Source organism: Lepeophtheirus salmonis, chromosome 9, assembly GCF_016086655.4.
Source record: "Lepeophtheirus salmonis chromosome 9, UVic_Lsal_1.4, whole genome shotgun sequence".
Taxonomy (NCBI): domain Eukaryota; kingdom Metazoa; phylum Arthropoda; class Copepoda; order Siphonostomatoida; family Caligidae; genus Lepeophtheirus; species Lepeophtheirus salmonis.
In genome coordinates, this window is record NC_052139.2 from 28,494,332 (window position 1) to 28,515,573 (window position 21,242).

General features: G+C 33.8%; 4 protein-coding genes and 1 long non-coding RNA gene across 5 annotated transcripts; all 5 read right to left on the bottom strand.

Annotated features, from left to right (window-relative positions):
• Positions 1-1,350: 1,350 nt before the first annotated feature.
• On the bottom strand, positions 1,351-2,124 carry LOC121124557 (uncharacterized). Its single transcript, XM_040719713.2, has 3 exons — positions 2,000-2,124; positions 1,766-1,941; positions 1,351-1,710 (listed from the first exon to the last, which is right to left on the bottom strand). Exons 1-3 carry the CDS (start codon positions 2,059-2,061, stop codon positions 1,433-1,435), a joined length of 516 nt encoding a protein of 171 aa, XP_040575647.1. The 5' UTR covers positions 2,062-2,124; the 3' UTR covers positions 1,351-1,432.
• Positions 2,125-5,812: 3,688 nt separating this feature from the next.
• On the bottom strand, positions 5,813-6,736 carry LOC121124563 (uncharacterized). Its single transcript, XM_040719720.2, has 3 exons — positions 6,461-6,736; positions 6,227-6,402; positions 5,813-6,172 (listed from the first exon to the last, which is right to left on the bottom strand). The coding sequence occupies exons 1-3, from the start codon at positions 6,520-6,522 to the stop codon at positions 5,895-5,897; spliced, it is 516 nt and encodes a 171-aa protein (XP_040575654.1). The 5' UTR covers positions 6,523-6,736; the 3' UTR covers positions 5,813-5,894.
• Positions 6,737-10,269: 3,533 nt separating this feature from the next.
• Positions 10,270-10,986, bottom strand: LOC121124622 (uncharacterized). The gene is made up of 3 exons (XM_040719785.2): positions 10,918-10,986; positions 10,684-10,859; positions 10,270-10,629 (listed from the first exon to the last, which is right to left on the bottom strand). Exons 1-3 carry the CDS (start codon positions 10,977-10,979, stop codon positions 10,352-10,354), a joined length of 516 nt encoding a protein of 171 aa, XP_040575719.1. The 5' UTR covers positions 10,980-10,986; the 3' UTR covers positions 10,270-10,351.
• Positions 10,987-14,716: 3,730 nt separating this feature from the next.
• Positions 14,717-15,280, bottom strand: LOC121124596 (uncharacterized). The gene is made up of 2 exons (XR_011781818.1): positions 15,131-15,280; positions 14,717-15,076 (listed from the first exon to the last, which is right to left on the bottom strand). It is a non-coding gene; the product is annotated as an uncharacterized lncRNA (long non-coding RNA).
• Positions 15,281-19,177: 3,897 nt separating this feature from the next.
• LOC121124621 (uncharacterized) lies at positions 19,178-19,965 on the bottom strand. The gene is made up of 3 exons (XM_040719784.2): positions 19,825-19,965; positions 19,591-19,766; positions 19,178-19,536 (listed from the first exon to the last, which is right to left on the bottom strand). The coding sequence occupies exons 1-3, from the start codon at positions 19,884-19,886 to the stop codon at positions 19,241-19,243; spliced, it is 534 nt and encodes a 177-aa protein (XP_040575718.1). The 5' UTR covers positions 19,887-19,965; the 3' UTR covers positions 19,178-19,240.
• Positions 19,966-21,242: the final 1,277 nt, after the last annotated feature.

Genomic DNA, 21,242 nt, shown 5'->3' on the forward strand with positions numbered 1-21,242 from the left:
ATTGTTTGTGGGGTGGAAAATACCATTAAGATTTTGTAAGTATAAAAATTACTACGATATAACTTTCTCTCCTTAAACAATACAATCTTTAAATCACGGAATCTCTTCATTTTGATAGGGATAGTTGTTGAAGATTAAAACATAATAATATATAAAGTTATGAGTAATACACAGGCTATATACGACTACTTTTACACGTATGATAGATATGTTCACGAATGTCAGCCCATACAACTGTTCCTATGATTCATATTTACATTGAATATTTACCAAATATTGCTTATTTCAAACCGATATGTTATTATATTTTCATGACCTATAACTAGGACCTAAAAAGCTCTTTTAATCTCTTTCTCACAAATTTTAAAATATTGAGTCATATATCCTACATACATGTAGTTCTCTTTCGGGGATTATGACACTATTTTTTTTTCTTTTTTTTTTAGACCTAAGCACTTCAATGGCCTGTAGTTTTAATCGGGATCTAGTTTTTGGGAATAAATTATATAAGAACGGCGCCATAGTTACACAACATAACAATTTTAACTTGGTCTAAAAAAGTGAGTCTACTGTTCCATAGTATAATGGACTCGAAGATTAAATCTGCACTTTCTTTCGTTTTAACGACAAAAAAACCCACTATAATATCAGGCTGTAGAGTCGTGTCTTGGTTATCACAATCATTTAAAGTCATGTGTTTTGAGCCTTGCTTAATACAATCACACCCTTGATACGGCCTCTGGAGAGGGGGGAGTCAGTGACGACGAGCTCTTTAGGTATTAAGGCAAGAAATCTAAAAAATCCTAGACTCATAGTTTATAATTAATGTGTATTATCCATAATGGTTCAATGCCCAGGCACTGTTGGATAGAATGACACGTCATATTTCAACTTAATTGTCTTAAGTCTCAGAAAAAATCAACGTGCGAGCTCTTGATGCACACAGTGAAAATATCTGCTGGGGTTGCTCACAGAGAATTTATCTTACAAGCTCTGGTTTGTTCTGATGTCAAGTATGACATCATCATAATAGTAAATTGAATCCGGGCAACTAAAGTAAAGAATGAACAAACCGATCAACTGGATAGCCTATCTGGCAGGATCAGAAAAACGTATGCAAATAGTGCTTTAAGACATGTATCATCAACATTATTTGATCTACGAAATAAGATTCTAATAGTATTAATGAAAATTCATTAGTTTACTAGGTTGAATACTTACGTACAATACAAAAACTTTCTCAAAATAAAGTATAAACCAACATCAAAAATTGAAAGATTGCAGTTCAAGAGCCTTATGAAACTCTGAGCAATGTCGGGTGTTTCAGGTAGTAATTAATACACGAGGAAATTTATAATGCATGCACGTATTTATTCAGACAAAATGTATAGTTTACAAATTCATAATTAAAAACTAAGGGAATAATGTAGATTTACACCTGTTTTTGGTAGAGAGTGTAAGCGGTCTGCTTCGTTGCAGCAATTGTATGACTATAATTCATGTACCCTTCACTCGTAAAGGACCGTTGAGTGAAGAAAACCAGAGAGCCTGATGTTTTGTCATAAGCATTGAAACGCATTAGCTTATAATTTGTAGCATTGTCTTTCAAAACCTCTGCATCAAATTTCATTTCAACTCCTGAAGATGTGTATGGCCTTTTTCCTTCCTTTCTCCATGTTATAGAGGCATTGTAGGGAGTACCACTGGGCTCTAAAAAAACAGCAATATTAACATAAAATATAAACAAGGAGTTTTGGAACATTACGTATTCCTGTAATTTTGTAACCCTCTTCAGTTAGTTGAATACATTGCATCGTTATTGGACCTTTGCTATATGCAGTGGCATTTGCCTTGCTAACACCGAGCTTCATTAAATACTCTACTGTACCACTTCGTCTTTCTTTCATTTCAAGCCATGATCCTTGAAACAAAAAGGATGGCCTATTTTGTCCGGAGATAAAATTTAATACAAATTTATTTCACTAGTAATTCAACTTACTTGGAAACCTCAGAAGTGGTTACTCCAACCAAGACAAGAGCTACAATGATAAAACACTTCATGATGAACTCAAAAACTGACTTAACTTAGCATTCTTCATTACTACATATATATTTTTTTTTTTTACAAGTGCAAAGTAATATTTTATATACTAATGACGTGGATAGTTTAAAATATGAAATGTAATAATAAAAAACTACAAAAAAAAAATAGGACGTATCCATTCAATGGATCGTCAATTCTAGTCCTGAATGCAAACCTTAGACTTTATGATGTGTTTCAAGTCCTTCCCCCTTATTGATTTTATAAGAATAATTTGATTTCTAGTTATTTTACTTAATACAATATAATGATATTATTTTTTTGAGCCTTATGCATCCTTATATCATAAAAATATGTTTCATCCGTATAAGATTATGATAGCTAAGGGATTTATCTTTTTGATGATACTCCTGCTAAAAATTTTACGATTAAGTATTCGCTGTTAATTAGTCAAAAACAATCTCTTACTATGTTTAACATTGTATATGAAATATTGAATAACACTTAGTTAAGAAGTCTATCCTCACAGAGATACATAATTATTTTTTAGATAATAACTTCTACTTTATATTTTTAATCTGCCATTTTGTTTATTATCATCTAAATTATCTCCAACCTTAATTCGTCTTTGTCATAATGTACCAAAGTGTTTAAATTGGATTCTGTAGGATAAATAACAAAGAGTTACTGATTTTTGAACGGCAGAACATTAAAATAATCACATCTAAAGAATGAGAATGTAGTTCCATCAGACTTGATCTTTTTAAACACTTTTTAAAAAGTATGATTCTTTGAACATAATGATCCGTCTTCTTATGTTTCTTTGCTAGGATGTCTCGTTGGATTGAGAGTTTAGAATGATCTTCTTACGGCTATCAGTATCTTCTTTCATTCTTGGTTGGGCATTTAAATGCTAAGGGATATAGAAAATCAAAAATGTTTTTGCAGGTCAATTTTCACTTGACTTAAAACTTTTTATTCGACGTTTACTGATTCATGATTAATGTAATCAGGCTTGCTAGAATTTTCAATCGGATGTATCGGACATGGCCAGAATGATGGGAACGTCGACACCAACTGTTTCAAGGGAATTGAAAAGGGCTGGAAGAAAGTCCCTGAGGCGTACTGAGCTCCCTCTGCTAACTGAACGTCAGTGAGAAGTCAGACTTCAGCGTGCCAAGAAAATCTTGAATGATATCAAGAGCTCATCTTGACGCATCATCATTTTTTCAGATGAGAAAACTTTTACGGTTGATCCTGTTTTTAACAGGCAAAATGACCGTGTTGTGTGCTTTGGAGATGTTTGGAGATCCAAAGGGAAGGCCATGAAGTCGGTATGGTTCCCCACTGGCTCAGATTAACAGTGGAGGATTATGTGAAGATTCTGGGGTCCAAGGTCCTTCCGTGGATCAAATCGGCAACTCTCCTGGGGGTTTTCAACAAGATGGAGCACCCGCCCATGCTTCCAAGAAAGCTCAGGAGTGGCTCAAGGACAACATGAACTTTTCGCCAAGGACTACTGGCCCCCTCAGAGCCCAGATCTGAACCCACTAGACTTCCCTATGTAGACGCACGTGGAAACCAAGGCCTGCAAAAAACGACACAAGAACATAAATGCCTTAAAGGCTGCTGTCAACAAGGCCTGGGCCTCCATGGACGCCGATTACATCCAGCAAGTCTGTGGCAGCTTCAGATGTCGCCTGACCAGTGTCATTGAGTGAAATGGTGGCTACATTGATTAAATTTGATCACAAACTATTTTAATTCTAAAAATGTATGAATAAATTGTTTCTCAAGTCATTCAAATGTCATTATTGTCCGCGATATGTTCTGAAGAAAAATCGGTAAATAATTCTGCACGGCCCAGGAAATGTCAAATGATAATTTCCGCGTGTGTAACAAAAAAACACAATATATATAGAAATTGATATTGTAATGTAAAGTAAGTATTGGAATTGATCATGAAGTGTTTTGTCATTGTAGCCCTAGTCATGATTGGAATATCGACTTCTTAGTTAACCAAGTAAGTTCACTTATGGATCTTGGCTGGAAATGAAATATACCCCAAAGGTTTTTTACAATACTATCAAAATTACGGAATAAATGTCAGTTATTTTGACGTTGATCCATCTACGATGGAAGCTAATCTACATTCTGAACAAGATACAAGTTCAAAGTTCGAACAGATAATATAAAAACAAGAAAAAGGTAGCGAATATACCATGCGGGAAAAATACCTTCGGCCCATTTTTAAATTTAATATATAGAATATATTGATAGATATTTCATCAGTTACAATTTGATGACCTAGGTGAGTTACGTGAATCATGAGTGAATATAATTCTAAAAACTTCTCCTATTATAACATTCGAACCTCAACAATTCCTATAAATAAATACATTCTGTTTTTCAAAATGTATATTGTTTGTGGGGTGGAAAATACCATTAAGATTTTGTAAGTATAAAAATTACTACGATATAACTTTCTCTCCTTAAACAATACAATCTTTAAATCACGGAATCTCTTCATTTTGATAGGGATAGTTGTTGAAGATTAAAACATAATAATATATAAAGTTATGAGTAATACACAGGCTATATACGACTACTTTTACACGTATGATAGATATGTTCACGAATGTCAGCCCATACAACTGTTCCTATGATTCATATTTACATTGAATATTTACCAAATATTGCTTATTTCAAACCGATATGTTATTATATTTTCATGACCTATAACTAGGACCTAAAAAGCTCTTTTAATCTCTTTCTCACAAATTTTAAAATATTGAGTCATATATCCTACATACATGTAGTTCTCTTTCGGGGATTATGACACTATTTTTTTTTCTTTTTTTTTTAGACCTAAGCACTTCAATGGCCTGTAGTTTTAATCGGGATCTAGTTTTTGGGAATAAATTATATAAGAACGGCGCCATAGTTACACAACATAACAATTTTAACTTGGTCTAAAAAAGTGAGTCTACTGTTCCATAGTATAATGGACTCGAAGATTAAATCTGCACTTTCTTTCGTTTTAACGACAAAAAAACCCACTATAATATCAGGCTGTAGAGTCGTGTCTTGGTTATCACAATCATTTAAAGTCATGTGTTTTGAGCCTTGCTTAATACAATCACACCCTTGATACGGCCTCTGGAGAGGGGGGGAGTCAGTGACGACGAGCTCTTTAGGTATTAAGGCAAGAAATCTAAAAAATCCTAGACTCATAGTTTATAATTAATGTGTATTATCCATAATGGTTCAATGCCCAGGCACTGTTGGATAGAATGACACGTCATATTTCAACTTAATTGTCTTAAGTCTCAGAAAAAATCAACGTGCGAGCTCTTGATGCACACAGTGAAAATATCTGCTGGGGTTGCTCACAGAGAATTTATCTTACAAGCTCTGGTTTGTTCTGATGTCAAGTATGACATCATCATAATAGTAAATTGAATCCGGGCAACTAAAGTAAAGAATGAACAAACCGATCAACTGGATAGCCTATCTGGCAGGATCAGAAAAACGTATGCAAATAGTGCTTTAAGACATGTATCATCAACATTATTTGATCTACGAAATAAGATTCTAATAGTATTAATGAAAATTCATTAGTTTACTAGGTTGAATACTTACGTACAATACAAAAACTTTCTCAAAATAAAGTATAAACCAACATCAAAAATTGAAAGATTGCAGTTCAAGAGCCTTATGAAACTCTGAGCAATGTCGGGTGTTTCAGGTAGTAATTAATACACGAGGAAATTTATAATGCATGCACGTATTTATTCAGACAAAATGTATAGTTTACAAATTCATAATTAAAAACTAAGGGAATAATGTAGATTTACACCTGTTTTTGGTAGAGAGTGTAAGCGGTCTGCTTCGTTGCAGCAATTGTATGACTATAATTCATGTACCCTTCACTCGTAAAGGACCGTTGAGTGAAGAAAACCAGAGAGCCTGATGTTTTGTCATAAGCATTGAAACGCATTAGCTTATAATTTGTAGCATTGTCTTTCAAAACCTCTGCATCAAATTTCATTTCAACTCCTGAAGATGTGTATGGCCTTTTTCCTTCCTTTCTCCATGTTATAGAGGCATTGTAGGGAGTACCACTGGGCTCTAAAAAAAACCAATATTAACATAAAATATAAACAAGGAGTTTTGGAACATTACGTATTCCTGTAATTTTGTAACCCTCTTCAGTTAGTTGAATACATTGCATCGTTATTGGACCTTTGCTATATGCAGTGGCATTTGCCTTGCTAACACCGAGCTTCATTAAATACTCTACTGTACCACTTCGTCTTTCTTTCATTTCAAGCCATGATCCTTGAAACAAAAAGGATGGCCTATTTTGTCCGGAGATAAAATTTAATACAAATTTATTTCACTAGTAATTCAACTTACTTGGAAACCTCAGAAGTGGTTACTCCAACCAAGACAAGAGCTACAATGATAAAACACTTCATGATGAACTCAAAAACTGACTTAACTTAGCATTCTTCATTACTACATATATATTTTTTTTTTTACAAGTGCAAAGTAATATTTTATATACTAATGACGTGGATAGTTTAAAATATGAAATGTAATAATAAAAAACTACAAAAAAAAATAGGACGTATCCATTCAATGGATCGTCAATTCTAGTCCTGAATGCAAACCTTAGACTTTATGATGTGTTTCAAGTCCTTCCCCCTTATTGATTTTATAAGAATAATTTGATTTCTAGTTATTTTACTTAATACAATATAATGATATTATTTTTTTGAGCCTTATGCATCCTTATATCATAAAAATATGTTTCATCCGTATAAGATTATGATAGCTAAGGGATTTATCTTTTTGATGATACTCCTGCTAAAAATTTTACGATTAAGTATTCGCTGTTAATTAGTCAAAAACAATCTCTTACTATGTTTAACATTGTATATGAAATATTGAATAACACTTAGTTAAGAAGTCTATCCTCACAGAGATACATAATTATTTTTTAGATAATAACTTCTACTTTATATTTTTAATCTGCCATTTTGTTTATTATCATCTAAATTATCTCCAACCTTAATTCGTCTTTGTCATAATGTACCAAAGTGTTTAAATTGGATTCTGTAGGATAAATAACAAAGAGTTACTGATTTTTGAACGGCAGAACATTAAAATAATCACATCTAAAGAATGAGAATGTAGTTCCATCAGACTTGATCTTTTTAAACACTTTTTAAAAGTATGATTCTTTGAACATAATGATCCGTCTTCTTATGTTTCTTTGCTAGGATGTCTCGTTGGATTGAGAGTTTAGAATGATCTTCTTACGGCTATCAGTATCTTCTTTCATTCTTGGTTGGGCATTTAAATGCTAAGGGATATAGAAAATCAAAAATGTTTTTGCAGGTCAATTTTCACTTGACTTAAAACTTTTTATTCGACGTTTACTGATTCATGATTAATGTAATCAGGCTTGCTAGAATTTTCAATCGGATGTATCGGACATGGCCAGAATGATGGGAACGTCGACACCAACTGTTTCAAGGGAATTGAAAAGGGCTGGAAGAAAGTCCCTGAGGCGTACTGAGCTCCCTCTGCTAACTGAACGTCAGTGAGAAGTCAGACTTCAGCGTGCCAAGAAAATCTTGAATGATATCAAGAGCTCATCTTGACGCATCATCATTTTTTCAGATGAGAAAACTTTTACGGTTGATCCTGTTTTTAACAGGCAAAATGACCGTGTTGTGTGCTTTGGAGATGTTTGGAGATCCAAAGGGAAGGCCATGAAGTCGGTATGGTTCCCCACTGGCTCAGATTAACAGTGGAGGATTATGTGAAGATTCTGGGGTCCAAGGTCCTTCCGTGGATCAAATCGGCAACTCTCCTGGGGGTTTTCAACAAGATGGAGCACCCGCCCATGCTTCCAAGAAAGCTCAGGAGTGGCTCAAGGACAACATGAACTTTTCGCCAAGGACTACTGGCCCCCTCAGAGCCCAGATCTGAACCCACTAGACTTCCCTATGTAGACGCACGTGGAAACCAAGGCCTGCAAAAACGACACAAGAACATAAATGCCTTAAAGGCTGCTGTCAACAAGGCCTGGGCCTCCATGGACGCCGATTACATCCAGCAAGTCTGTGGCAGCTTCAGATGTCGCCTGACCAGTGTCATTGAGTGAAATGGTGGCTACATTGATTAAATTTGATCACAAACTATTTTAATTCTAAAAATGTATGAATAAATTGTTTCTCAAGTCATTCAAATGTCATTATTGTCCGCGATATGTTCTGAAGAAAAATCGGTAAATAATTCTGCACGGCCCAGGAAATGTCAAATGATAATTTCCGCGTGTGTAACAAAAAAACACAATATATATAGAAATTGATATTGTAATGTAAAGTAAGTATTGGAATTGATCATGAAGTGTTTTGTCATTGTAGCCCTAGTCATGATTGGAATATCGACTTCTTAGTTAACCAAGTAAGTTCACTTATGGATCTTGGCTGGAAATGAAATATACCCCAAAGGTTTTTTACAATACTATCAAAATTACGGAATAAATGTCAGTTATTTTGACGTTGATCCATCTACGATGGAAGCTAATCTACATTCTGAACAAGATACAAGTTCAAAGTTCGAACAGATAATATAAAAACAAGAAAAAGGTAGCGAATATACCATGCGGGAAAAATACCTTCGGCCCATTTTTAAATTTAATATATAGAATATATTGATAGATATTTCATCAGTTACAATTTGATGACCTAGGTGAGTTACGTGAATCATGAGTGAATATAATTCTAAAAACTTCTCCTATTATAACATTCGAACCTCAACAATTCCTATAAATAAATACATTCTGTTTTTCAAAATGTATATTGTTTGTGGGGTGGAAAATACCATTAAGATTTTGTAAGTATAAAAATTACTACGATATAACTTTCTCTCCTTAAACAATACAATCTTTAAATCACGGAATCTCTTCATTTTGATAGGGATAGTTGTTGAAGATTAAAACATAATAATATATAAAGTTATGAGTAATACACAGGCTATATACGACTACTTTTACACGTATGATAGATATGTTCACGAATGTCAGCCCATACAACTGTTCCTATGATTCATATTTACATTGAATATTTACCAAATATTGCTTATTTCAAACCGATATGTTATTATATTTTCATGACCTATAACTAGGACCTAAAAAGCTCTTTTAATCTCTTTCTCACAAATTTTAAAATATTGAGTCATATATCCTACATACATGTAGTTCTCTTTCGGGGATTATGACACTATTTTTTTTTCTTTTTTTTTTTTAGACCTAAGCACTTCAATGGCCTGTAGTTTTAATCGGGATCTAGTTTTTGGGAATAAATTATATAAGAACGGCGCCATAGTTACACAACATAACAATTTTAACTTGGTCTAAAAAGTGAGTCTACTGTTCCATAGTATAATGGACTCGAAGATTAAATCTGCACTTTCTTTCGTTTTAACGACAAAAAAACCCACTATAATATCAGGCTGTAGAGTCGTGTCTTGGTTATCACAATCATTTAAAGTCATGTGTTTTGAGCCTTGCTTAATACAATCACACCCTTGATACGGCCTCTGGAGAGGGGGGAGTCAGTGACGACGAGCTCTTTAGGTATTAAGGCAAGAAATCTAAAAAATCCTAGACTCATAGTTTATAATTAATGTGTATTATCCATAATGGTTCAATGCCCAGGCACTGTTGGATAGAATGACACGTCATATTTCAACTTAATTGTCTTAAGTCTCAGAAAAAATCAACGTGCGAGCTCTTGATGCACACAGTGAAAATATCTGCTGGGGTTGCTCACAGAGAATTTATCTTACAAGCTCTGGTTTGTTCTGATGTCAAGTATGACATCATCATAATAGTAAATTGAATCCGGGCAACTAAAGTAAAGAATGAACAAACCGATCAACTGGATAGCCTATCTGGCAGGATCAGAAAAACGTATGCAAATAGTGCTTTAAGACATGTATCATCAACATTATTTGATCTACGAAATAAGATTCTAATAGTATTAATGAAAATTCATTAGTTTACTAGGTTGAATACTTACGTACAATACAAAAACTTTCTCAAAATAAAGTATAAACCAACATCAAAAATTGAAAGATTGCAGTTCAAGAGCCTTATGAAACTCTGAGCAATGTCGGGTGTTTCAGGTAGTAATTAATACACGAGGAAATTTATAATGCATGCACGTATTTATTCAGACAAAATGTATAGTTTACAAATTCATAATTAAAAACTAAGGGAATAATGTAGATTTACACCTGTTTTTGGTAGAGAGTGTAAGCGGTCTGCTTCGTTGCAGCAATTGTATGACTATAATTCATGTACCCTTCACTCGTAAAGGACCGTTGAGTGAAGAAAACCAGAGAGCCTGATGTTTTGTCATAAGCATTGAAACGCATTAGCTTATAATTTGTAGCATTGTCTTTCAAAACCTCTGCATCAAATTTCATTTCAACTCCTGAAGATGTGTATGGCCTTTTTCCTTCCTTTCTCCATGTTATAGAGGCATTATAGGGACTACCATTGGGCTCTAAAAAACAGCAATATTAACATAAAATATAAACAAGGAGTTTTGGAACATTACGTATTCCTGTAATTTTGTATCCCTCTTCAGTTAATTGAATACATTGCATCGTTATTGGACCTTTGCTATATGCAGTGGCATTTGCCTTGCTAACACCGAGCTTCATTAAATACTCTACTGTACCACTTCGTCTTTCTTTCATTTCAAGCCATGATCCTTGAAACAAAAAGGATGGCCTATTTTGTCCGGAGATAAAATTTAATACAAATTTATTTCACTAGTAATTCAACTTACTTGGAAACCTCAGAAGTGGTTACTCCAACCAAGACAAGAGCTACAATGATAAAACACTTCATGATGAACTCAAAACTGACTTAACTTAGCATTCTTCATTACTACATATATATTTTTTTTTTTTTACAAGTGCAAAGTAATATTTTATATACTAATGACGTGGATAGTTTAAAATATGAAATGTAATAATAAAAACTACAAAAAAAATAGGACGTATCCATTCAATGGATCGTCAATTCTAGTCCTGAATGCAAACCTTAGACTTTATGATGTGTTTCAAGTCCTTCCCCCTTATTGATTTTATAAGAATAATTTGATTTCTAGTTATTTTACTTAATACAATATAATGATATTATTTTTTTGAGCCTTATGCATCCTTATATCATAAAAATATGTTTCATCCGTATAAGATTATGATAGCTAAGGGATTTATCTTTTTGATGATACTCCTGCTAAAAATTTTACGATTAAGTATTCGCTGTTAATTAGTCAAAAACAATCTCTTACTATGTTTAACATTGTATATGAAATATTGAATAACACTTAGTTAAGAAGTCTATCCTCACAGAGATACATAATTATTTTTTAGATAATAACTTCTACTTTATATTTTTAATCTGCCATTTTGTTTATTATCATCTAAATTATCTCCAACCTTAATTCGTCTTTGTCATAATGTACCAAAGTGTTTAAATTGGATTCTGTAGGATAAATAACAAAGAGTTACTGATTTTTGAACGGCAGAACATTAAAATAATCACATCTAAAGAATGAGAATGTAGTTCCATCAGACTTGATCTTTTTAAACACTTTTTAAAAGTATGATTCTTTGAACATAATGATCCGTCTTCTTATGTTTCTTTGCTAGGATGTCTCGTTGGATTGAGAGTTTAGAATGATCTTCTTACGGCTATCAGTATCTTCTTTCATTCTTGGTTGGGCATTTAAATGCTAAGGGATATAGAAAATCAAAAATGTTTTTGCAGGTCAATTTTCACTTGACTTAAAACTTTTTATTCGACGTTTACTGATTCATGATTAATGTAATCAGGCTTGCTAGAATTTTCAATCGGATGTATCGGACATGGCCAGAATGATGGGAACGTCGACACCAACTGTTTCAAGGGAATTGAAAAGGGCTGGAAGAAAGTCCCTGAGGCGTACTGAACGCCCTCTGCTAACTGAACGTCAGTGAGAAGTCAGACTTCAGCGTGCCAAGAAAATCTTGAATGATATCAAGAGCTCATCTTGACGCATCATCATTTTTTCAGATGAGAAAACTTTTACGGTTGATCCTGTTTTTAACAGGCAAAATGACCGTGTTGTGTGCTTTGGAGATGTTTGGAGATCCAAAGGGAAGGCCATGAAGTCGGTATGGTTCCCCACTGGCTCAGATTAACAGTGGAGGATTATGTGAAGATTCTGGGGTCCAAGGTCCTTCCGTGGATCAAATCGGCAACTCTCCTGGGGGTTTTCAACAAGATGGAGCACCCGCCCATGCTTCCAAGAAAGCTCAGGAGTGGCTCAAGGACAACATGAACTTTTCGCCAAGGACTACTGGCCCCCTCAGAGCCCAGATCTGAACCCACTAGACTTCCCTATGTAGACGCACGTGGAAACCAAGGCCTGCAAAAACGACACAAGAACATAAATGCCTTAAAGGCTGCTGTCAACAAGGCCTGGGCCTCCATGGACGCCGATTACATCCAGCAAGTCTGTGGCAGCTTCAGATGTCGCCTGACCAGTGTCATTGAGTGAAATGGTGGCTACATTGATTAAATTTGATCACAAACTATTTTAATTCTAAAAATGTATGAATAAATTGTTTCTCAAGTCATTCAAATGTCATTATTGTCCGCGATATGTTCTGAAGAAAAATCGGTAAATAATTCTGCACGGCCCAGGAAATGTCAAATGATAATTTCCGCGTGTGTAACAAAAAAACACAATATATATAGAAATTGATATTGTAATGTAAAGTAAGTATTGGAATTGATCATGAAGTGTTTTGTCATTGTAGCCCTAGTCATGATTGGAATATCGACTTCTTAGTTAACCAAGTAAGTTCACTTATGGATCTTGGCTGGAAATGAAATATACCCCAAAGGTTTTTTTACAATACTATCAAAATTACGGAATAAATGTCAGTTATTTTGACGTTGATCCATCTACGATGGAAGCTAATCTACATTCTGAACAAGATACAAGTTCAAAGTTCGAACAGATAATATAAAAACAAGAAAAAGGTAGCGAATATACCATGCGGGAAAAATACCTTCGGCCCATTTTTAAATTTAATATATAGAATATATTGATAGATATTTCATCAGTTACAATTTGATGACCTAGGTGAGTTACGTGAATCATGAGTGAATATAATTCTAAAAACTTCTCCTATTATAACATTCGAACCTCAACAATTCCTATAAATAAATACATTCTGTTTTTCAAAATGTATATTGTTTGTGGGGTGGAAAATACCATTAAGATTTTGTAAGTATAAAAATTACTACGATATAACTTTCTCTCCTTAAACAATACAATCTTTAAATCACGGAATCTCTTCATTTTGATAGGGATAGTTGTTGAAGATTAAAACATAATAATATATAAAGTTATGAGTAATACACAGGCTATATACGACTACTTTTACACGTATGATAGATATGTTCACGAATGTCAGCCCATACAACTGTTCCTATGATTCATATTTACATTGAATATTTACCAAATATTGCTTATTTCAAACCGATATGTTATTATATTTTCATGACCTATAACTAGGACCTAAAAAGCTCTTTTAATCTCTTTCTCACAAATTTTAAAATATTGAGTCATATATCCTACATACATGTAGTTCTCTTTCGGGGATTATGACACTATTATTTTTTTTTAGACCTAAGCACTTCAATGGCCTGTAGTTTTAATCGGGATCTAGTTTTTGGGAATAAATTATATAAGAACGGCGCCATAGTTACACAACATAACAATTTTAACTTGGTCTAAAAAAGTGAGTCTACTGTTCCATAGTATAATGGACTCGAAGATTAAATCTGCACTTTCTTTCGTTTTAACGACAAAAAAACCCACTATAATATCAGGCTGTAGAGTCGTGTCTTGGTTATCACAATCATTTAAAGTCATGTGTTTTGAGCCTTGCTTAATACAATCACACCCTTGATACGGCCTCTGGAGAGGGGGGAGTCAGTGACGACGAGCTCTTTAGGTATTAAGGCAAGAAATCTAAAAATCCTAGACTCATAGTTTATAATTAATGTGTATTATCCATAATGGTTCAATGCCCAGGCACTGTTGGATAGAATGACACGTCATATTTCAACTTAATTGTCTTAAGTCTCAGAAAAAATCAACGTGCGAGCTCTTGATGCACACAGTGAAAATATCTGCTGGGGTTGCTCACAGAGAATTTATCTTACAAGCTCTGGTTTGTTCTGATGTCAAGTATGACATCATCATAATAGTAAATTGAATCCGGGCAACTAAAGTAAAGAATGAACAAACCGATCAACTGGATAGCCTATCTGGCAGGATCAGAAAAACGTATGCAAATAGTGCTTTAAGACATGTATCATCAACATTATTTGATCTACGAAATAAGATTCTAATAGTATTAATGAAAATTCATTAGTTTACTAGGTTGAATACTTACGTACAATACAAAAACTTTCTCAAAATAAAGTATAAACCAACATCAAAAATTGAAAGATTGCAGTTCAAGAGCCTTATGAAACTCTGAGCAATGTCGGGTGTTTCAGGTAGTAATTAATACACGAGGAAATTTATAATGCATGCACGTATTTATTCAGACAAAATGTATAGTTTACAAATTCATAATTAAAAACTAAGGGAATAATGTAGATTTACACCTGTTTTTGGTAGAGAGTGTAAGCGGTCTGCTTCGTTGCAGCAATTGTATGACTATAATTCATGTACCCTTCACTCGTAAAGGACCGTTGAGTGAAGAAAACCAGAGAGCCTGATGTTTTGTCATAAGCATTGAAACGCATTAGCTTATAATTTGTAGCATTGTCTTTCAAAACCTCTGCATCAAATTTCATTTCAACTCCTGAAGATGTGTATGGCCTTTTTCCTTCCTTTCTCCATGTTATAGAGGCATTGTAGGGAGTACCACTGGGCTCTAAAAAAAACCAATATTAACATAAAATATAAACAAGGAGTTTTGGAACATTACGTATTCCTGTAATTTTGTAACCCTCTTCAGTTAGTTGAATACATTGCATCGTTATTGGACCTTTGCTATATGCAGTGGCATTTGCCTTGCTAACACCGAGCTTCATTAAATACTCTACTGTACCACTTCGTCTTTCTTTCATTTCAAGCCATGATCCTTGAAACAAAAAGGATGGCTATTTTGTCCGGAGATAAAATTTAATACAAATTTATTTCACTAGTAATTCAACTTACTTGGAAACCTCAGAAGTGGTTACTCCAACCAAGACAAGAGCTACAATGATAAAACACTTCATGATGAACTCAAAAACTGACTTAACTTAGCATTCTTCATTACTACATATATATTTTTTTTTTTTTTTACAAGTGCAAAGTAATATTTTATATACTAATGACGTGGATAGTTTAAAATATGAAATGTAATAATAAAAAACTACAAAAAAAAATAGGACGTATCCATTCAATGGATCGTCAATTCTAGTCCTGAATGCAAACCTTAGACTTTATGATGTGTTTCAAGTCCTTCCCCCTTATTGATTTTATAAGAATAATTTGATTTCTAGTTATTTTACTTAATACAATATAATGATATTATTTTTTTGAGCCTTATGCATCCTTATATCATAAAAATATGTTTCATCCGTATAAGATTATGATAGCTAAGGGATTTATCTTTTTGATGATACTCCTGCTAAAAATTTTACGATTAAGTATTCGCTGTTAATTAGTCAAAAACAATCTCTTACTATGTTTAACATTGTATATGAAATATTGAATAACACTTAGTTAAGAAGTCTATCCTCACAGAGATACATAATTATTTTTTAGATAATAACTTCTACTTTATATTTTTAATCTGCCATTTTGTTTATTATCATCTAAATTATCTCCAACCTTAATTCGTCTTTGTCATAATGTACCAAAGTGTTTAAATTGGATTCTGTAGGATAAATAACAAAGAGTTACTGATTTTTGAACGGCAGAACATTAAAATAATCACATCTAAAGAATGAGAATGTAGTTCCATCAGACTTGATCTTTTTAAACACTTTTTAAAAGTATGATTCTTTGAACATAATGATCCGTCTTCTTATGTTTCTTTGCTAGGATGTCTCGTTGGATTGAGAGTTTAGAATGATCTTCTTACGGCTATCAGTATCTTCTTTCATTCTTGGTTGGGCATTTAAATGCTAAGGGATATAGAAAATCAAAAATGTTTTTGCAGGTCAATTTTCACTTGACTTAAAACTTTTTATTCGACGTTTACTGATTCATGATTAATGTAATCAGGCTTGCTAGAATTTTCAATCGGATGTATCGGACATGGCCAGAATGATGGGAACGTCGACACCAACTGTTTCAAGGGAATTGAAAAGGGCTGGAAGAAAGTCCCTGAGGCGTACTGAGCTCCCTCTGCTAACTGAACGTCAGTGAGAAGTCAGACTTCAGCGTGCCAAGAAAATCTTGAATGATATCAAGAGCTCATCTTGACGCATCATCATTTTTTCAGATGAGAAAACTTTTACGGTTGATCCTGTTTTTAACAGGCAAAATGACCGTGTTGTGTGCTTTGGAGATGTTTGGAGATCCAAAGGGAAGGCCATGAAGTCGGTATGGTTCCCCACTGGCTCAGATTAACAGTGGAGGATTATGTGAAGATTCTGGGGTCCAAGGTCCTTCCGTGGATCAAATCGGCAACTCTCCTGGGGGTTTTCAACAAGATGGAGCACCCGCCCATGCTTCCAAGAAAGCTCAGGAGTGGCTCAAGGACAACATGAACTTTTCGCCAAGGACTACTGGCCCCCTCAGAGCCCAGATCTGAACCCACTAGACTTCCCTATGTAGACGCACGTGGAAACCAAGGCCTGCAAAAAACGACACAAGAACATAAATGCCTTAAAGGCTGCTGTCAACAAGGCCTGGGCCTCCATGGACGCCGATTACATCCAGCAAGTCTGTGGCAGCTTCAGATGTCGCCTGACCAGTGTCATTGAGTGAAATGGTGGCTACATTGATTAAATTTGATCACAAACTATTTTAATTCTAAAAATGTATGAATAAATTGTTTCTCAAGTCATTCAAATGTCATTATTGTCCGCGATATGTTCTGAAGAAAAATCGGTAAATAATTCTGCACGGCCCAGGAAATGTCAAATGATAATTTCCGCGTGTGTAACAAAAAAACACAATATATATAGAAATTGATATTGTAATGTAAAGTAAGTATTGGAATTGATCATGAAGTGTTTTGTCATTGTAGCCCTAGTCATGATTGGAATATCGACTTCTTAGTTAACCAAGTAAGTTCACTTATGGATCTTGGCTGGAAATGAAATATACCCCAAAGGTTTTTTTACAATACTATCAAAATTACGGAATAAATGTCAGTTATTTTGACGTTGATCCATCTACGATGGAAGCTAATCTACATTCTGAACAAGATACAAGTTCAAAGTTCGAACAGATAATATAAAAACAAGAAAAAGGTAGCGAATATACCATGCGGGAAAAATACCTTCGGCCCATTTTTAAATTTAATATATAGAATATATTGATAGATATTTCATCAGTTACAATTTGATGACCTAGGTGAGTTACGTGAATCATGAGTGAATATAATTCTAAAAACTTCTCCTATTATAACATTCGAACCTCAACAATTCCTATAAATAAATACATTCTGTTTTTCAAAATGTATATTGTTTGTGGGGTGGAAAATACCATTAAGATTTTGTAAGTATAAAAATTACTACGATATAACTTTCTCTCCTTAAACAATACAATCTTTAAATCACGGAATCTCTTCATTTTGATAGGGATAGTTGTTGAAGATTAAAACATAATAATATATAAAGTTATGAGTAATACACAGGCTATATACGACTACTTTTACACGTATGATAGATATGTTCACGAATGTCAGCCCATACAACTGTTCCTATGATTCATATTTACATTGAATATTTACCAAATATTGCTTATTTCAAACCGATATGTTATTATATTTTCATGACCTATAACTAGGACCTAAAAAGCTCTTTTAATCTCTTTCTCACAAATTTTAAAATATTGAGTCATATATCCTACATACATGTAGTTCTCTTTCGGGGATTATGACACTATTTTTTTTTTCTTTTTTTTTTAGACCTAAGCACTTCAATGGCCTGTAGTTTTAATCGGGATCTAGTTTTGGGAATAAATTATATAAGAACGGCGCCATAGTTACACAACATAACAATTTTAACTTGGTCTAAAAAAGTGAGTCTACTGTTCCATAGTATAATGGACTCGAAGATTAAATCTGCACTTTCTTTCGTTTTAACGACAAAAAAACCCACTATAATATCAGGCTGTAGAGTCGTGTCTTGGTTATCACAATCATTTAAAGTCATGTGTTTTGAGCCTTGCTTAATACAATCACACCCTTGATACGGCCTCTGGAGAGGGGGGAGTCAGTGACGACGAGCTCTTTAGGTATTAAGGCAAGAAATCTAAAAAATCCTAGACTCATAGTTTATAATTAATGTGTATTATCCATAATGGTTCAATGCCCAGGCACTGTTGGATAGAATGACACGTCATATTTCAACTTAATTGTCTTAAGTCTCAGAAAAAATCAACGTGCGAGCTCTTGATGCACACAGTGAAAATATCTGCTGGGGTTGCTCACAGAGAATTTATCTTACAAGCTCTGGTTTGTTCTGATGTCAAGTATGACATCATCATAATAGTAAATTGAATCCGGGCAACTAAAGTAAAGAATGAACAAACCGATCAACTGGATAGCCTATCTGGCAGGATCAGAAAAACGTATGCAAATAGTGCTTTAAGACATGTATCATCAACATTATTTGATCTACGAAATAAGATTCTAATAGTATTAATGAAAATTCATTAGTTTACTAGGTTGAATACTTACGTACAATACAAAAACTTTCTCAAAATAAAGTATAAACCAACATCAAAAATTGAAAGATTGCAGTTCAAGAGCCTTATGAAACTCTGAGCAATGTCGGGTGTTTCAGGTAGTAATTAATACACGAGGAAATTTATAATGCATGCACGTATTTATTCAGACAAAATGTATAGTTTACAAATTCATAATTAAAAACTAAGGGAATAATGTAGATTTACACCTGTTTTTGGTAGAGAGTGTAAGCGGTCTGCTTCGTTGCAGCAATTGTATGATATAATTCATGTACCCTTCACTCGTAAAGGACCGTTGAGTGAAGAAAACCAGAGAGCCTGATGTTTTGTCATAAGCATTGAAACGCATTAGCTTATAATTTGTAGCATTGTCTTTCAAAACCTCTGCATCAAATTTCATTTCAACTCCTGAAGATGTGTATGGCCTTTTTCCTTCCTTTCTCCATGTTATAGAGGCATTGTAGGGAGTACCACTGGGCTCTAAAAAAAACCAATATTAACATAAAATATAAACAAGGAGTTTTGGAACATTACGTATTCCTGTAATTTTGTAACCCTCTTCAGTTAGTTGAATACATTGCATCGTTATTGGACCTTTGCTATATGCAGTGGCATTTGCCTTGCTAACACCGAGCTTCATTAAATACTCTACTGTACCACTTCGTCTTTCTTTCATTTCAAGCCATGATCCTTGAAACAAAAAGGATGGCCTATTTTGTCCGGAGATAAAATTTAATACAAATTTATTTCACTAGTAATTCAACTTACTTGGAAACCTCAGAAGTGGTTACTCCAACCAAGACAAGAGCTACAATGATAAAACACTTCATGATGAACTCAAACACTGACTTAACTTAGCATTCTTCATTACTACATATATATTTTTTTTTTACAAGTGCAAAGTAATATTTTATATACTAATGACGTGGATAGTTTAAAATATGAAATGTAATAATAAAAAACTACAAAAAAAAAAATAGGACGTATCCATTCAATGGATCGTCAATTCTAGTCCTGAATGCAAACCTTAGACTTTATGATGTGTTTCAAGTCCTTCCCCCTTATTGATTTTATAAGAATAATTTGATTTCTAGTTATTTTACTTAATACAATATAATGATATTATTTTTTAGAGCCTTATGCATCCTTATATCATAAAAATATGTTTCATCCGTATAAGATTATGATAGCTAAGGGATTTATCTTTTTGATGATACTCCTGCTAAAAATTTTACGATTAAGTATTCGCTGTTAATTAGTCAAAAACAATCTCTTACTATGTTTAACATTGTATATGAAATATTGAATAACACTTAGTTAAGAAGTCTATCCTCACAGAGATACATAATTATTTTTTAGATAATAACTTCTACTTTATATTTTTAATCTGCCATTTTGTTTATTATCATCTAAATTATCTCCAACCTTAATTCGTCTTTGTCATAATGTACCAAAGTGTTTAAATTGGATTCTGTAGGATAAATAACAAAGAGTTACTGATTTTTGAACGGCAGAACATTAAAATAATCACATCTAAAGAATGAGAATGTAGTTCCATCAGACTTGATCTTTTTAAACACTTTTTAAAAGTATGATTCTTTGAACATAATGATCCGTCTTCTTATGTTTCTTTGCTAGGATGTCTCGTTGGATTGAGAGTTTAGAATGATCTTCTTACGGCTATCAGTATCTTCTTTCATTCTTGGTTGGGCATTTAAATGCTAAGAGATATAGAAACCCAAAAATGTTTTTGCAGGTCCATTTTAGCTTGACTTAAAACTTTCTATTCGACGTTTACAGATTTATGATTAATGTAATCAGGCTTGCTAGAATTTTCAATCGGATGTATCGGACATGGCCAGAATGATGGGAACGTCGACACCAACTGTTTCAAGGGAATTGAAAAGGGCTGGAAGAAAGTCCCTGAGGCGTACTGAACGCCCTCTGCTAACTGAACGTCAGTGAGAAGTCAGACTTCAGCGTGCCAAGAAAATCTTGAATGATATCAAGAGCTCATCTTGACGCATCATCATTTTTTCAGATGAGAAAACTTTTACGGTTGATCCTGTTTTTAACAGGCAAAATGACCGTGTTGTGTGCTTTGGAGATGTTTGGAGATCCAAAGGGAAGGCCATGAAGTCGGTATGGTTCCCCACTGGCTCAGATTAACAGTGGAGGATTATGTG

Coding starts and splice junctions, on each gene's coding strand:
- LOC121124622 (XM_040719785.2), bottom strand. CDS start 10,979: ATGAAGTGTTTTATCATTGTAGCTCTTGTCTTGGTTGGAGTAACCACT. Junction 10,860..10,917: donor ACCACTTCTGAGGTTTCCAA/GTAAGTTGAATT, acceptor CGGACAAAATAG/GCCATCCTTTTTGTTTCAAG. Junction 10,630..10,683: donor ATACAAAATTACAGGAATAC/GTAATGTTCCAA, acceptor GCTGTTTTTTAG/AGCCCAATGGTAGTCCCTAT.
- LOC121124557 (XM_040719713.2), bottom strand. CDS start 2,061: ATGAAGTGTTTTATCATTGTAGCTCTTGTCTTGGTTGGAGTAACCACT. Junction 1,942..1,999: donor ACCACTTCTGAGGTTTCCAA/GTAAGTTGAATT, acceptor CGGACAAAATAG/GCCATCCTTTTTGTTTCAAG. Junction 1,711..1,765: donor TTACAAAATTACAGGAATAC/GTAATGTTCCAA, acceptor CTGTTTTTTTAG/AGCCCAGTGGTACTCCCTAC.
- LOC121124563 (XM_040719720.2), bottom strand. CDS start 6,522: ATGAAGTGTTTTATCATTGTAGCTCTTGTCTTGGTTGGAGTAACCACT. Junction 6,403..6,460: donor ACCACTTCTGAGGTTTCCAA/GTAAGTTGAATT, acceptor CGGACAAAATAG/GCCATCCTTTTTGTTTCAAG. Junction 6,173..6,226: donor TTACAAAATTACAGGAATAC/GTAATGTTCCAA, acceptor GGTTTTTTTTAG/AGCCCAGTGGTACTCCCTAC.
- LOC121124621 (XM_040719784.2), bottom strand. CDS start 19,886: ATGAAGTGTTTTATCATTGTAGCTCTTGTCTTGGTTGGAGTAACCACT. Junction 19,767..19,824: donor ACCACTTCTGAGGTTTCCAA/GTAAGTTGAATT, acceptor CGGACAAAATAG/GCCATCCTTTTTGTTTCAAG. Junction 19,537..19,590: donor TTACAAAATTACAGGAATAC/GTAATGTTCCAA, acceptor GGTTTTTTTTAG/AGCCCAGTGGTACTCCCTAC.